The sequence below is a fragment of the Panicum virgatum genome, chromosome 7N (genome assembly GCF_016808335.1).
Source record: "Panicum virgatum strain AP13 chromosome 7N, P.virgatum_v5, whole genome shotgun sequence".
In the NCBI taxonomy this organism is placed as follows: Eukaryota; Viridiplantae; Streptophyta; class Magnoliopsida; order Poales; family Poaceae; genus Panicum; species Panicum virgatum.
Window position 1 is genome coordinate 38,713,011 of NC_053151.1, and position 16,709 is coordinate 38,729,719.

Here is a 16,709-nt window from a genome sequence, read left to right on the forward strand (position 1 = left end):
TCCAAGTTTCGCGGGGCAGCGCGCGGGCCGCGGGGGGGGGGGGGGGGGGGGGGGGGGGGGGGCGGTGTGATGAGCCGGAGCAGGAGCAGTGTGCGCGGCGGCACGGCGACGCGGTGGGGATGGAGTACCGCGACAAGCTGGTGCTCGCGCCCATGGTCCGCGTGGTAACCTCCTCTCGACCCGAGCCCCTCCCACGATTCCGTCCTCTGGATTCACCTAGCCGTCTCTCCTCCGGGGGCATACGGCTTCGGACTTGAGCTTTAGTCTCAAGCTCCGGATCTCTAGATTTGGGTCTCTGCTTTCTTATGAACCTAATTCGATTCCTCTCGATCTAGAGCTGGAAACTCTACGACTTTTGTTTTATGTCGGAAGCGGAATAATTATGGGACTAAGCTGTGTCTTAATAACCATGCTGTTGGATAGATGACTGTAGTAAGCACATCCGACTAGGTTGTGGCTTGATTTCCGCTTCTTTTTTTTTCCTGCTGCCAATGAAGGAATGAAATTATGAATTATTTTGTGGATTACAAGCTACCGTAGTACTAAAAAAGTACTGAATTAATCAAATATAGCTATTTTTGCCAATGCTAAATTAGGGCACTTAATTTTTTCTCCTGTGCACCTGTTAAGTTTATGAACGGACAAATTATTTAGTAAATGAATAGGCACCATTGTCCTTCACCAATAAATTCCCATGTTCTGCCAACATCATAGTGAGAAACCATTTACAACTTCATAGGTTTTGATTAACAGCTCAAGAGTACCAGCACTCCCTTCAGCATGGGTTATGTTGTACATCTCATGCCTGTGAAGCTTTTTTACTTATATACTATGTGTGTCTGAATTTTCCTTTCCAAACTTATACTATGTAATGTAATGTAGCATCTGCCTTATTTTGTTACTTTGCAGGGCACCTTGCCATTTAGGCTACTGGCTGCTGAATATGGTGCTGATATCACTTATGGAGAAGAAATAATTGATCACAAATTCTTGAAATGCGAGCGTGTTATAAATGGTATTATAGCTCAATTGATATTTCACATTCTGATGTGATCTATTAGTCCTGCAACTATCTCAATTGCATTAGCAGTTTGGTCTACTCATCAGTCATCATCTGCTGTTAATATCTAATATGTTGGGTGTCATAGTATTGCAAATAATTTTACCCCATAGTGTTGCATCTGAAGTTGATAATTCGGTGTATTCATCTTAACTGACTCTTGGATGATAAATGTTTATAATTGGGGATTGGGTAAGGGTAGGACAAATTATTGAATAACTTTACGAGTTGTGAATGCTTTATGATGTGAAGAGAAAGCTATTTACATGTGAAGCTAGGGTGTTTTCATAGCAGTTCAAGTAGTTATCTTCTTTGTTCCACCTTCTGTTTAGATTTATTAGACTTACGCTGGGCTGTATAATTCGATACATCCTAATCACCTTGCACATTGTTTGCCAGAATCTCTTGGGACTACTGATTTTGTGGAGAAAGGGACTGACAACGTAGTTTTCCGTACATGCCCACAAGAAAGGGGTAGGGTTGTATTCCAAATGGGCACATCACATGCTGTGAGAGCACTTAAAGCTGCTGAGATTGTGTAAGTTTTGTTTCTGAGACCTTTTAGCATCCAATTTCTGAAGTAATCTGACATAAATGCTGTGTTTGTGATCGGTTTGGTACATAATTTGCTTGATCTGATAGCCTTATATATATGTTAACTTCTTGTGTTTTTCATATTTCTTTAACTATAGTATTTCATCCTCCCCAGGTGCCATGATGTTGCTGCTATAGATATCAACATGGGTTGTCCAAAGTCTTTCTCGCTTAGTGGAGGGATGGGTGCTGCATTACTCTCCAAACCTGAGCTTATACATGATGTACTTGTCTTAATTGTTTCTTTTTGCTTTTTTTGTACCCCCAAATATCCACCGCGCTTACTCAGGCTATGCATAGTAATGTAGATTTTGACGACATTGCGGAGGAACTTGGATACAACAGTGACATGCAAAATTCGTCTTCTGAACACACCTAAGGACACTGTGGAGTTGGCACGCCGCATTGAAAAAACTGGTGTTCCTGCTCTTGCTGTACATGGAAGGTAATACATAGAATTCTACTTTTGAGCTAGTAGTCTGGTTGATAATTGCAACAATTCCTACTGTCGCGTTAGAAGAGCGCAATGTGCCATCTGCATTTTTCAAATTATCTCCTTATGTCCGCCAAGCTAAATTCTTTAGTTTGAGACTTCTGGTTGATAATTGCAACAATTCCTACTCTCGTGTTAGGAGTATGCAATTTTCCATCTTCATTTTCAATCATGTTATGCAATTTTCCATCTTCATTTTCAATCATATCCTTGTGTCTGCCAAGCTAAATTCTTGAGTTTGAGATTCCAAATGTCCCTGGTGGCCCGGATGAGGTGGTTGGGTTGCTTTTTTTTTTTCATGTTGTGGGTGCTGTCTGATCTTGGGGTGTGTGTTTCAGTGTTGTATTCCCTTCTCTTTGAATAAATGGCAAAGCTCCTGCTCTTGGTTTGCAAAAAGATAAAAAATTCCAAATTTATTCATAGTCTCATTGTGTCATTATACTGTCTGTAGTATGTAGCTCAATTTCTTTGAAGTTCAAGTTGTATGACTGTCTGGTACTCTTGTCATGAAACTGAATATAATTTTTTTACTATAATGAAACTGAATATGATGCAGAAGATGTCAAATATAAATATTTCATTTTCTCCGCTCTAATTTTATTTTCCTGATACAAATCAAATTTTTGTTATTTTTTTTGGATAATTCCCTCCCCCAGAACCCCCCACCTCTGGTATATTTCAGCAGAGTATGCCCTCTTATAACTGGTTTCCCTTATGTTGGCCCTCTTTGAAACTATAGAAAGATTAAAGACAGACCAAGAGATCCTGCTAAGTGGGATGAGATTGCGGATGTTGTGTCAGCCCTGTCAATTCCAGTTATAGCTAATGGAGATGTCTTTGAATATGAGGACTTTAAAAGAATTAAAGATGCTACAGGTTTGTTTTTTCTATTAACACTGCCATTTGTCTTGCTCTGTTTTAATTTGAGTTCTTCAGCTCTATTAGTTAACAATCTTGAAACTGCCTTTTAATATGCATTTATTGGGACTGCCACAATACTTCTGTTTGACATTAGATATCAGCCATAACTTTGTTATCAATGATGAGAAAGCATGCATGGTTTCTGAAAAGCTGTGAATTGAAATTACTGCATCCTTGGTACCTGTGTTGCTTAAGATGCGATGGCAGGATCTTTATTTCTTGTTGTTTTCAATGATAGTTGATATCTTTGTTCTGCTAACTGTTAGGTGCCGCTTCGGTTATGGTTGCTAGAGGTGCCATGTGGAATGCCTCTATCTTTTGTGCCAAAGGAAAAACACCTTGGGAAGAGGTCAAAAGAGAGTATGTAAGAAAGGTATTTAACTTCACTGTTGTGTTTGTTTAGAGGATGTCCTACTCATTTCGAATTTGTGCAAAAACATTCAAAACTTGTATGAGTGCCTATCAATGTTAGGAGTTGCGTATTTTTCTGTTTGGATTTAGTACTGACATCATATTACTCTTTGGGGGCAGAGCATATTGTGGGACAATGATGTGAAGAGCACGAAACATACCTTGAAAGAAATGATAATGCACTATTCTTGCCTTGAACTGCCTGAAGGGAAAGGTGTTATAAAATGTGACACTTCAGCAGATTTAGCGTAAGTTCAGCTACTTGGAGGTTTGCTTGCAGCTCATTTACTATTTTACTCATCATACCCATTCAAGACATGTTTCTAATAATACCCCCCCCCCCCCCCCTTGTTTTCTGGCAATGCATGTCACCTCTGTTCCTTGTTTTTTGGGAACTGGGAACCACATCATGAAGCCTGTAGTTCTATTCGATCTCGATCTGCAGGATGTTTAATTCAGCAGATTTTATTTTGTTTAAATTTTTTATAAGATGATGATTTTCATGGCATAACTTATTCTGCAACACATAACCTGCATGTCAGTTAATCTTAATGACCAATTCCTTCAAATGTTTCAGGAAACTATATGGGGAGGAGGACTACTATAATTTTGTTGTTTCGAATAGGAAATGAACCTAATCTGATGTTGTATGCTCTCTTGTGGACCAGGTATATTTTCTTGTACATTGGGTCTAGAGCTAGTGAAACAGAAATGAAATAGTCTTGGAAATTAATCAAACTTGTAGCTTCATATATTGAATTACTTATATTCCTGCTGAAAACAATTACATGCACAAATAAGCATGTTTGTGACCAGGGTTTCAAAATTTAAACGCTATTTGTTCCACTTAGTTGACCCGGCACCCTTTCCTAACAGTGGCATGTTAGCTGGTCACTCTGTAGTGTATAGAAGGCAGAGGCTGTGTCTGTCCGATATTGATCAAGTAGACAAGAACTGGCTAAACTAAATGGTATTTCCCCCAGAACCAAGCAAAACTCGTGAAACCTGTCTGGAACTTGAAAAAAGATGTTCACTTATATGTGCTATGACTTGGTATAAATTGTTGTTCACCTACGTTGTAACTTAAAAAAAAATTAATGGTATACAATAAAAAATTTGCCACTGCAATTCAATGATCATTAGGAAATTGAGTTATGCCTTTCGACTTCATGAATGATTGAACCTGTATTTCTGCCTAACAATCCTAGTATCTCTGAAAATTGTATTATCAATAACCTCTGTATGACCAGATCTGTGTTTCCGAAAAATGTATTACCAAGAGCAACATATTGTAACGTAATATAATGGCTGAAATCAATGTGAAAAGTTCAAATATTCCCAGGCTTACTTGTCATGAGTTGTACTTAAGATTGTTAACTGCAATCCTCATGTAGATACATATCTCTAATACCTCTCTTGGGAATGGCACTCCTTCCCGTGAATAACTTTGGATTAAATGTTTGGTATTGTAGCGCCAGTGTAGCTTGCAGTATTGCCTTGATAAGGCATCGCAATTTTCAGTTCTTTGGGTCTGTTAAATTATTGACGATCTTTTTCACTTTTGTTTGGCATCTAAGTTGAGATTCTCTTGCAGCTTCTGCTTTGATTCCTATCTCACTTTTTTTAAAATGGGTTTCAGGGAGTTTTATCGTTTTGGCGCTGTCTGGTCTAGGTCCACTGGTCCATTGAGGATTGACAAATCATCGGTCTTCTTTGGGACACTGGGGCTGTTGGTGTATTGGTAATGGATAGGTATATACCTGGAATTAAGAAAAAAACACAATATTATCTGAAGCTCATACTAATTTATTTGGTACTATAGAGCATGTAATTTTTTCATTCATGTATTATTGGAGGAAATAGTATGGTGTATTTTTTTTTGGGTGGGTGGGGGGGGGGGGTGTGGAACTCAAGTATATGTTGGCTGTATTGTTACAGTCCGATGGCCTGGCAAATATTGAAAGTTTTCGTGATATATCTTTGATATGCGAGCCTACCACTTTATTTGTCACCTCACCTCGTGGCCCGTGCAGTATGTGCCTTTAATCGTAACGGTATCATACATTCATACAATGACTGTTCGTGTTCATGTAGGCTTAACTAACTTTGGAAGGGAGTACCCCAAACCCAAACAGTTGTGGTCTGAATCTTGTTCCTGCATGGTTGCTCAATCCACTTGATCTCACGGCTCACAGCATATCATATATTTATCTTTGGTGGGGGCTCCAATCTAGTACTTCACATGCCTTCTATCTGCATCTGGATGCGTAAAAGCCTGCGTCAGCCATGACATCACAGATGACTATACTGACATCTGCATCGCATGGTATTCCCTTCCAGAAATCCTCTATCTCGTTCATATAGTTTCTGCACATAGAACAATAATTGATGTGGATACCATCTTCGTGGTACCCAAGATGCAGAAATGTCGTGCAAATCAAGGTAACATAGTCGACAAGCAAAACCTAGCGTACAATTCTCGTGGACCGAAATGGCTGCAGATCAGAAAAATGGTGTCGTAAACCGCTGGGGCAAATAGTTTTTTGATAAGCAAGTTGAATTACACGCCCGAGTAAGAAAAGAATGGACGGAATCTGCAGGCTCCCTTGATCCCTCATGCAAGTTCAGTCGCTGACTCATGTGGGCGCGGCTTGTGATCTGAGAGATCAAACCTCAATCTCCAGTTGTGACCAGTAATTTATCATCTGAACAATAAGCGCACACTCAGATCATCATCCACACTATATTCAGCAGGTGCACAACTACTCTATACACACCAGGTTCTGAACTTGCAGTCTCGAAAAGGCAGGGAAAGGGTCCGAAGTCTGAACTAGCAGCACATATAACAAGAGTGAAGTCCAGTTAGGCACTGGGTAACTACGGTCACCCGATCAAGATTCAAGGCTCATCATCTCCCTCCGGAGAGGTCAGAAATGGCGCTGGCGCCCGTCGTGGACGTCATCGGGAACGCCATGATGTAGGGGTCGAATCCCTGGTCCTGCATGAGCGCCAGCATGTTGAGTCCCTGGTACGTCGGCGACAGCTCCGGCAGCGGCGCGTCTCCTTCCAGGTACTGCACCACCTGCCGCATCCCCGGGCGCGCCCCCGGCAGCGGGTGCGAGCACAGCAGGCCCAACCTCAGCACCAGGCTCGCCTCGCCCTCGGCGAAGTCGCCGGCCAGGCGGCAGTCCACGGTGTCCGTGACGGCCCCGGCGCGCCACCGGTCGAGCACCCAGTCCACCAGCACCAGGCGGTTGTCGCGCGCGTCCTGCACCACGGGCTTCCGCCCGCACGCCACCTCCAGCATGAAGGCGCCGAAGGCGAACACGTCCGACGCCTTGGACGCCTTCCCCGTGTGCCCCAGCTCCGGCGCCATGTACCCCATGGTGCCCACCACGTGCGTCGTGTGCGGGTCGGTGCCGTGGTCGTAGAGCCGCGCCAGCCCGAAGTCGCCGAGGCGGCCGTTCATCTCCTTGTCGAGCAGGACGTTGCTGGCCTTGATGTCGCGGTGCACGACCACCTGCTCCCAGTCCTCGTGCAGGTAGAGCAGGCCGGAGGCGACGCCCTTGATGACGTGGAACCTCTGCGCCCAGCTCAGCGGGGCCCTGCTCTGGTCGTGGAGGTACCTGTCGAGGCTGCCGCTGGGCATGTAGTCGTAGACCAGGAGGAGCTCGCCCTTGCGCCGGCAGTAGCCGAGCAGCTGCACGAGGTTGCGGTGGCGGAGCCGGCCGATGCTGACGACCTCGGCCACGAACTCCCGCATCCCCTGCCGAGACCCGTGCGCCACCTTCTTCACCGCGACCTCCACCTTGGACGCCAGGACGCCGCGGTACACCCGCCCGAAGCCGCCGATGCCGAGCAGCCGCTTGTCGCTGAACCCGTCGGTGGCGTGGTACAGGTCCTTGTACGAGAACCTGTGCGGGCCGAACGTGGCCTCCCACTCCTCCTTCACCTCCGCGTACATGCGCCGCCGCCGCAGGAGCGCGAAGGCGGCGGCGCCCACCGCGAGCACGAGCGCCGCGGAAGCGATCGGCAGCACGATCTGCAGCGTCCTGGACCGCGGCTTGGGGGCCGTGACCGGCAGGGTGGGCAGGGAGGAGATGTTGAGCGCCGGGGCGGCGCCGTCCATGCTGAAGCTCCAGCCGAGCACGTAGTGCCGGCAGAAGAGGATGCCGGACGACGAGGAGAAGCCGACGTACGCGGTGTCGTCGATGACGGAGGAGAGGTTGACGGTGGTGGAGAGCAGGGGCTTCTTGGGCCGGGGCGCCTCCAGGGGCGCCATGGTGACATTGACCTGCATGGCCTGGCCGTCGAAGTCCACCCACACCTGCATCGCCTTGCGGCTCACCAGGCTCAAGTTCCGGAACGCGCCGCCGGTGGTGTCGTCGTAGTAGCCGGCGTTGTCGGCGTCGACGGAGTTGAGCCCGTTGACGTCGATCCCGACGTGGTTGCCGCTCATGTCGTTGAACTCCGAGTTGAGGATGGTGTCGAACTCGACGGCGAAGAGGTGGTTGGTGGCGTTGCCGTTGGTGGCGGAGCTGACGAGGCCCAGGAACTGCCCCGGCAGCGCGGAGCTGAAGTTGCGGCTCTTGGCGACCACGAACGCCATGCCGTGGCTGCTCAGGTCCACGTACGCGCCGATGATGCCGATGACGAAGGCCGTGGAGAAGGACCGCATCGCCGCGCCGCCGGGCGCCCGGTGGAACCGCAGCGGCGCCGGGTAGAAGGCGTGGGCCTTGAGCTGCGGGGTGGCGTTGGTGAGCAGGAGCAGCCCGTCGGGCGTCACCGTGGCCATCCCGTCCAAGGTGAGGTTCGCGCCCTTGAACCCGTCGAAGACGAACCGCTCCTCGGCCGCCGTCGCCGCAGGCAGGAGCCCGCCGACGCCGAGGAAGAGAAGCAGCACGAGCGGCGTCATGGCGGGCTGCAGTGCCGGCCGGTCTCCGTGCACGCTCGGGACTACCAGTCTACCACTAGCCTCGAGCTGTCGAGCAGCGGTGGTTTGGCTGTGGCCTCGGTGGCGCTCAGTGCTCCCGGTGGTGTTTGTTTAACACGGCCGCTGTGTGCGGCTTCACCTCTTGGCCTCCCGGCCGTGACGCTGACGCGGTGTGAAGCTGACCAGATTCGCACGTCAGGACTCGGGAGCACCACTAAATCCTCATTAGTCGTCAGCACAGCACCTACCTGCCGCCGTGCCCGCGCTGATGGCGAGAGGAGTAGGAGGGGGTGGAGGGGTAAAAATCTCTCATTTCGTGCCGCCGCTGTCCGAATCACCTCGCGAAATCATACTGCGATTGGAACGAACAAACAGGTGCGGCGTGCCCTCTCCTGTGCCGTGGTGCGGGTTGCCTTGCCCCTCGGTTCCCAGCCAGACGCTGATCGGATCCCGGGGCCCGGGGGTCAACGGGCAGCCGCAGGCCGCGCCGTCAAGCCGTCACCGTTCCCGGCCTTCTGTTTCTCGAATCCCCACGGGCGGAAGTCGCCGAGGCCGACGCGACCGCCGGACTCGGGAGGATAAGATTACGGCGAGCGCAATAATAACTTCGTCCCCTCCGGTGCCGGCCGCTCACCTGCTTTCGGCTCACCTGTCACCTGCCCGGCTGCCACCGGCGGCCCACAGGAGCCCGCTGCGGCGGGGCACTGTCCTGCTCTCTCGTGAAGTCGTGACCAGGCGGCAGGCGAGACCGCGAGAGGCGAGGCGAAGCTTCCTTGGCCATGGCCCCGTAGCCTTTTCCGGTCAGCCTTTGCGTCCCCGCCCCCACCACCGTCCTCATCTTCTGCGGTGGTTGGAGCTCGACGAAGCCACCAAGCGATTCGCACTGACCCGCGGCGAGCGTGCGAGATTTTAGCCTAAGCCACTCCCTTTGCTGCGATCCTGGATCGTGTCGAGAAACCTTAAACAACCAGGATTTTTGGTAAGAAAAGCCGCAAGAAAAGCCGGCGGCGCAGAGTCAAAAGGAGGGCAGCTCCACCAGACGGCACCAACCCAACGGGGCTACGCCCGCCCAGTCCTGCCCCAATCTATCCCTGTGGTGTGGGGTGCTGTGTGACGCTTAACCACTCACTGCTGTCATCGCTGGCCTTGACTTGGATCAGCATTCAGCAACGCTGCCGAAATTCAATGGGACGCGGACGCGGACGCGGACGCGCTTGTCGCCCTGCCCGGCTGCCTGTCCGGGATGGCAAACCTGGGCCTCCTACTGCGACCGTGGACGGGGCACCCGTCACCAATGCCCCTCTTGAATTGTGGGATCAGGTGGGGGCGGCTGCTTTGAACGGCGAGTCCCCGTCGGGGGTCAAAGTATCGCCGTCGTTCACACTCAGACATTGCCAGGCACCCAGGCGGAAGCTCAGACCCTGTTTGTTTCCCTCAGTCGTGAACTACTCCGCTATTTCTTCAGTCCAGAATTGTTTCCGTGGAGAGAGAGAGAGAGAGAGAGAGAGAGAGAGAGAGAGAGAGCCCGTCAATCTCGTAGCGCGCCATGGGGTGTCTCCGCTTGCTCCTCCTCCTCCTGCTCCTCGCCGCGGCCTGCTCCGACCGTGCGGCCGTGCTCGCCGCCGAGGAGTTCGCCTACAACGGCTTCGGCGGCGCCGGCCTCGCGCTCGGCGGCATGTCCGTGGTGGCGCCGAACGGGCTGCTGGTGCTCAGCAACGGCACCAGCCAGATGGCCGGCCGCGCGTTCCACCCGGCGCCGGTGCGCCTGCGCGGCGCGCCCGGCGGCGCCGTCCGGTCCTTCTCGGCGGCCTTCGTCTTCGCCATCGTCTCCAACTTCACCGTGCTGAGCGACAACGGCATGGCGTTCGTGGTCGCGCCCAGCACCAGGCTCTCCACCTTCAACGCCGGCCAGTACCTCGGCGTCCTCAACGTCACCGACAACGGCCGCGACGACAACCGCGTGCTCTTCGTCGAGCTCGACACCATGCTCAACCCGGAGTTCCAGGACATGAACAGCAACCACGTCGGCGTCAACGTCAACAGCATGAGGTCGCTGCACAACCACAGCGCCGGCTACTACGACGACGCCACCGGGGCGTTCAGCAACCTCAGCCTCATCAGCCGGCGGCCCATGCAGGTCTGGGTCGACTACGACGGCGCCACCACGCGCCTCGACGTGACCATGGCGCCCATGAGCGTGCCCAGGCCCAAGAAGCCGCTCATCTCCGCGCCGGTCAATCTCTCGGCGGTCGGAACGGACACCGCCTACGTCGGCTTCTCGGCGGCCACGGGCGTCATCTACACGAGGCACTACGTCCTGGGATGGAGCTTCGCCATGGACGGCGCGGCCCCGGCGCTGGACACCTCGAAGCTGCCGTCGCTGCCGCGGTTCGGGCCCAAGCCCCGGTCCAAGGTGCTGGAGATCGTGCTCCCGATCGCCACCGCGGCGTTCGTCCTCGCGCTGCTCATCGGCGTCTTCCTGTTCGTGCGGCGGCGGGTGAGGTACGCCGAGGTGCGCGAGGACTGGGAGGTGGAGTTCGGCCCGCACCGCTTCTCGTACAAGGAGCTCTACCACGCCACCAAGGGCTTCAAGAACAAGCAGCTGCTGGGCACCGGCGGCTTCGGGAGGGTGTACAAGGGCGTGCTCCCCAAGTCCAAGTCCAACCTCGAGATCGCCGTGAAGAGGGTGTCGCACGACTCCAAGCAGGGGATGAAGGAGTTCATCGCCGAGGTCGTCAGCATCGGCCACCTCCGGCACCGCAACCTCGTCCAGCTGCTGGGCTACTGCCGGCGGAAGGGCGAGCTCCTCCTGGTGTACGACTACATGCCCAACGGCAGCCTGGACAAGTACCTGCACGACAAGGCCAGGCCCGTCCTCGACTGGGAGCAGAGGTTCCAGATCATCAAGGGCGTCGCCTCCGGCCTGCTGTACCTCCACGAGGACTGGGAGCAGGTGGTCGTGCACCGGGACATCAAGGCCAGCAACGTGCTCCTCGACGGCGACATGAACGGCCGGCTGGGCGACTTCGGCCTCGCGAGGCTCTACGACCACGGCGTCGACCCCCAGACCACGCACGTCGTCGGCACCATGGGGTACCTCGCCCCGGAGCTGGTGCGGACGGGGAAGGCGACCCCGGTCACCGACGTGTTCGCCTTCGGCGTGTTCGTGCTGGAGGTGACCTGCGGGCGGCGGCCGCTGGGGTGCATCGCGCCGGACGACCAGAACGTGCTGCTGGACTGGGTGCAGGAGCACGAGCGCAGGGGCGCGGCGCTGGACACGGTGGACCCGCGGCTGTGCGGCAAGTACGACGCCGACGAGGCCCGGCTGGCCATCAGGCTGGGGCTCGCGTGCGCGCACCCGCTGCCCGACGCGCGGCCCGGGATGCGGCAGGTGGTGCAGTACATGGAGGGCGACGCCCCGATGCCGGAGGCGCCGCCGACGTACGTCAGCTACACGATGCTGGCGCTGATGCAGCACGACGGGTTCGACTCGTTCGCCGCGTCGTTCCCGTCCACGGCCACGTCCAGCGCCAGCCCCGTCTCCGGCGGGTTCTCGGCCGTGTCAGGCCTCTCGGGCGGGAGGTGAATACTTTTTTTATAATACGTATCTGTATTTCACGCAAGGAAAACGTACAATACTGTAGATAGATACAGGCACGTACGTATATACGGAGACAGCTGTGCCAACCGAACTTCACAATGGACCCTAAGAAAAAGCAAAATTACATCTGAGTCCCTAGATCCTTCGCGAACCACCGACGCTCGTCGTCCTCGTCGCCGGCCACCACCGCCGAAGAAGACAACGAGCACCACCTTGAGCCGGAGAAGTCCCGTCGCCCGCTGGCTTGAAAAGGAGTCGAAGTAGACACCCGTCCCAAAGAACAAGATGAAGCCGTCGGCGATCACCCATCGACTGGGGCTGCGCCCCAACACCTCCGACTCCCAGATCTGAGCTCGCGACCGGCAACCACCGCCATCGAGGAAGAAAAGAGCCAGATCCGGCCGGCCAACAACCAAATCCCAAATAGCATCCATCTCTGCACCCTTGAAGCAAAAGAAAGCCGGCAGCCACCCCTTCAGGTAGAAAGGGAGACTCACCAGCCGCCGGCTCCGACACGGATCTCCACGACCTCGCCGGTGAAGCTGGAGCGGGGCACCACCGGGGCGAGGAAGAAGCCGGGAGACTTTATTCCTCTGCGCCGCCGTCGCCATCGCCTCGCCGCCGCCGCCAGGAACACCATGCCGCAGAGGACCACCCCCCGGCATAACCTAGCTTCGCCGACGACCACCGACGGCAAGCGCCACCTAAGACTAGAGAAGAAACTACCTATCCTATATACACCCGCACGTCGATTTTCCGGCCACGCTCCATCTCCGACGCCACTCCGGCCGGCAGAGAAGGAGGAGGCCGGCGGAATCACCGTCGGAAAGACTTTCCACCTCCTTTTTGCCCTGAGCAACTGTAGCCGGGGGGGAGGATGGAAGGACCGAGAGCCGAGGCCTTGCGCTTGTCTCGTGAGGGCAGAAAATGCGGGAGGTGAATACTACTCTTGAATAAGACGGTCGCTGCCCCAGACAAAGAGGAGTACTAGTTTCTTGCGCGTCATGGAGATGACTTGACTTGGCATTTCCTGTAACATAGCCTTGTTTAGATCGGCAAGAATTTTAGCGCGCACGTTTCTCAAAAAGAAAATCTCGCATACATGGTGTACAAAATGAAGTTTATTTACAAAATCATTTTAAGGATAGGTGTAACTTTTTGCGATGAATCTAATGATGGTAATTAATCGATGATTTGCTACAGTGATGCTACAGTACCATCCTCTAATTGCACGGTCAAAAGCCTCATTAGATTCATTAGGGTCACTAGCGCGGGAATTCTGGAGTTAGTTTTGTAAACTGGCTTTGTTTGACACCGTAATTAACAGTCAAAGTTTCACTATTCACTAGTGTAGCGAAAATGGCATCTCATGCCATATTTCAATATAATGTTTTGGCGATTGATGACACACACAACACTTGGACTAATGTGATTGTTAAGATGACTATTCTCAGGCTTTTAGATTCAAGTGATGACAAAGAGAAGAGAGGCGTAGCTAGGCCCGTAGGGCCACCCCTACGGGGGTTCCGTTACCCGGTTAGCGGACGGGGGTCGAGGGGGAGCCGCCCCTCGCGGGTCTCAGGGCAGCGCCCTGAAACCTCTTCGGTCCAAAGGACAAGAATCGAAGAGACTGTGAAGAAATTCAATACACCGGTTGAACCAATGTTAAGGAAAAGACACACGCCGGTGTAATTGTCCAGAAGCTGGAAACTGAAGATACACTCACCGGATTAACCGACGTTGAAGAAAATGCATACGTCGGTGCATTGCCAAACGAAGACCGATGAAAATACATACACCGGTTGAACCGACGATACATCGGTCAATTGCATCGGTTCAGTTGTCCAGAGAGGTGGTTTTTGGAGGAACGTGAAGAAGTTACAATCACCGGTTAAACCGACGCTAATTTTAAATACACCGGTTGATTGCATGGGTTAAACCGGCGATACACCGGTTAATTGCCAACGGCTAGTTTTTCAAATAGCAGTTTACATACACCGGTTAAACCGATGATGGATTTTGGGGTACGTCGGTTTAACCGGCGTTACGCAGTTTTCTGGCGGCTTTTCTCCAACGGCTACATTTGCTTGGGCTGCCTATATATACCCCCAAGGCCGGGTCATTTGAAGGTGCTGGAGTTCAAGGAAGTATACAAGAGCTAAAGATCATCTCCAACCACCATAGAGCTTCATTGTACATCATATAGGCTTAAGCACACTTGTGAGAGTGCTTAGTGCTTGTTTAGGCTTAGTTCTTGAGAGAACTAGCTTGAGAGAAAGCCTTGCTGCGGCAAGCACCTTGTGTACTCGTCGTGTGACCCTCCGACTTGGTGTGGAGTGGCAACGACACTTTGTGCGGGGAAGGAGGCCCCTACTTGGTGTTAAAGCTCCAAGATAGTGAAGACGGTGCCGTGGTGACGCTTCGAGATAGACGGTGGCGGTGACCTCGTCTTTGTGACTTGGCGTCACTTAGCCTTTGCTTGTCGGGAGCCTTGGAGGCGTGGTAAGACGGTGATCAAGCGAAGAGACTCGGCATCACACTTGTTCGTGTTGGACAAGTGGCCGTGGACGTAGGGATGGACTTTGGTGTCCTAACCGAACCACGTTAAATCGTGTGTCTTGGTGTCTTCACGGGAGTTTGCATATCCTCTCCCTTACCGCTTTACTTACCGCATTACGTTTCCGCATTTACTCTTTCTTGCTTACCTTTACTTTCCTAGTTAGTTTGATTAGGATTGGCTATAGGTTGCAAGTCTTTTGGGGTAGTTAGAGGGTAGCATAGATAAACCTTAGTCATAACTAGCATGTGTAGGACGTGTTAGGTTTATCTTATGCAATTAGATTGAGCCCTAGGTTAAAAAGCGATTAGCGACCCTATTCACCCCCTCCCACTCTAGGGTCGGACACCCCGGTGATCCTTACAACTAGCGCGCTACAAAACTAGTACGAACCAAACAGGGCCATAGTTGTACCTCGAGTGGGTAAATTTCTAGCAGTACAGGTTTAGTACCGATAAATACAATAACCATGGGCGTGTTTGGTTACACGTCAAATCAAGTTTACACAAAAAATGAATGTCCGCATGGAGTACTAAATGAATATATTTATAAAATATTTTTAGGGATGGGTGTAACTTTTCGCGACGAATCTAATAACATTAATTAATTGATGATTTACTACAGTGATGCTACAGTATCATCCTCTAATCACGCGATCAAATATACACGGGAGTAGTGGAGTTGGTTTTATAATTAGACTTTATTTAATACTCGAAATTAGTGGTTAAAGATGAAAAAAACAAAACCAAACACGACCCATGGACAGTAAATATCAACGATCAACGTCATGTGTTCCGCGAAAAAAGAAAAAAAAGATCAACGTCCTGAGCTAAAACATCAGCGTCACGTCATCTCTGAAAGAGAAGCGGACAGACCTGTCCATCTTATCTTTTGACCTCAGGACAGCGCTGCCAGTGCCGCTGGCATCGCACTCGCGGTCCACGGTCCACCGGCGCGGCGTGTTCGTGGCCTGTCACAGTCGGCGGCCAAAAGATGGCGGCGACGGCGGCGTGCGTGTGGTTTCTTCCGGCATGGGGCAGCGCGAACGGGGATAATAATCAGATAACGAGCGCGCCCGGCCGGGCTGGGCTTCCGCCGCGCCCGTTGTTTTGTGTCCATCAATCCGATTACAGCACGCGCGCATGCATGGTGGTTGTATTGATTCGCATGATTGCTTGCTTCGTTGGCTGCTTGGCTGCACGCTGCTTTGTATATTGCCTGTTCTCACCAAACTCTACTTGAATTCCAGAGAGATAGCTCTTGTTTAGTTGCTTTCAAAATTCCAAAACTTTACAAAATTTCCCATCACATCAAATTTTTGAACGCATGCATAAAATATTAAATATAATTAAATAAAATAACTAATTACACAGTTTGTCTATAATTTGCGAGACAAATTTTTTGAACCTAGTTAACCCATAATTGAATAATAATTACTAAATATAAATAAAAATACTACAATACTTTACACCTTAAAATTTACTCAACTAAACTAGTTTTGTTGGGTGTGACCGTGTGAATTCTGGTGAGCAGGGTCCGTACAAAAAGGCGCGCAAGTGTCCAGGTTTCTGGAACCCGTGCCGAGAGCCTAGCTTTGTTGTCGTTTGATAGCTCCGCGACTATTTTCACAGTTTCTAGAAACATTGACATGCACAATTTCCGCGTACGCAACCAAGGTGACCCGGGGCCCGGGAATCCTGGTGCAGGAGCCGTAGTTCAGGCGCTGTTTGGTTTGGAACAGCACACCTAATATAAATAAAAAATGCTTGCGCTAGCACAAGATTTTGTTTGGTTTGTGCTACACATTAGCACAAATCAAAGAATTTTGCTACATGCACACAAAGTGCTTTGATCAAATAGTTACATAAGACACATTGATTTATCGAAAACATGTCTAAATAATTAGACACATGCACACGGGGCGGCCGAGTTGGCGGCACCCTGTCCGGAGTTTTTTTTTTTATACTGAGTCATGCAGGTGCCCTAATCTAGGGACGCAAAGTAACATTGGGTGTGGGCCTCAAAGACTCATCTAGTACAATTGGAGTCCGTTTGGTTTCTTAGCACATATACAACTCGTGCTAGGTGTGCTAGGGCCCTAACCAAACAGGACCTCAGGGTGGAGTCAGCACTGCAATT

At 51.3% G+C, this 16,709-nt stretch overlaps 3 protein-coding genes across 3 annotated transcripts; 2 read left to right on the forward strand and 1 right to left on the reverse strand.

The window, feature by feature from the left end:
- The first annotated feature begins 63 nt into the window (after window positions 1–63).
- LOC120683704 (tRNA-dihydrouridine(20) synthase [NAD(P)+]-like) lies at window positions 64–5,490 on the forward strand. Its single transcript, XM_039965797.1, has 10 exons — window positions 64–164; window positions 910–1,015; window positions 1,460–1,598; window positions 1,770–1,878; window positions 1,963–2,099; window positions 2,887–3,023; window positions 3,335–3,441; window positions 3,600–3,727; window positions 4,057–4,147; window positions 5,119–5,490. Exons 1-9 carry the CDS (start codon window positions 120–122, stop codon window positions 4,109–4,111), a joined length of 963 nt encoding a protein of 320 aa, XP_039821731.1. The 5' UTR covers window positions 64–119; the 3' UTR covers window positions 4,112–4,147; window positions 5,119–5,490.
- A 500-nt stretch (window positions 5,491–5,990) lies between these two features.
- Window positions 5,991–8,526, reverse strand: LOC120683703 (L-type lectin-domain containing receptor kinase SIT2-like). Its single transcript, XM_039965795.1, has one exon. The coding sequence runs from the start codon at window positions 8,392–8,394 to the stop codon at window positions 6,388–6,390; it is 2,007 nt and encodes a 668-aa protein (XP_039821729.1). The 5' UTR covers window positions 8,395–8,526; the 3' UTR covers window positions 5,991–6,387.
- Window positions 8,527–9,691: 1,165 nt separating this feature from the next.
- LOC120683702 (L-type lectin-domain containing receptor kinase SIT2-like) lies at window positions 9,692–13,206 on the forward strand. The gene has a single exon (XM_039965794.1). The coding sequence runs from the start codon at window positions 9,959–9,961 to the stop codon at window positions 11,996–11,998; it is 2,040 nt and encodes a 679-aa protein (XP_039821728.1). The 5' UTR covers window positions 9,692–9,958; the 3' UTR covers window positions 11,999–13,206.
- The last annotated feature ends 3,503 nt before the right edge of the window (window positions 13,207–16,709 follow it).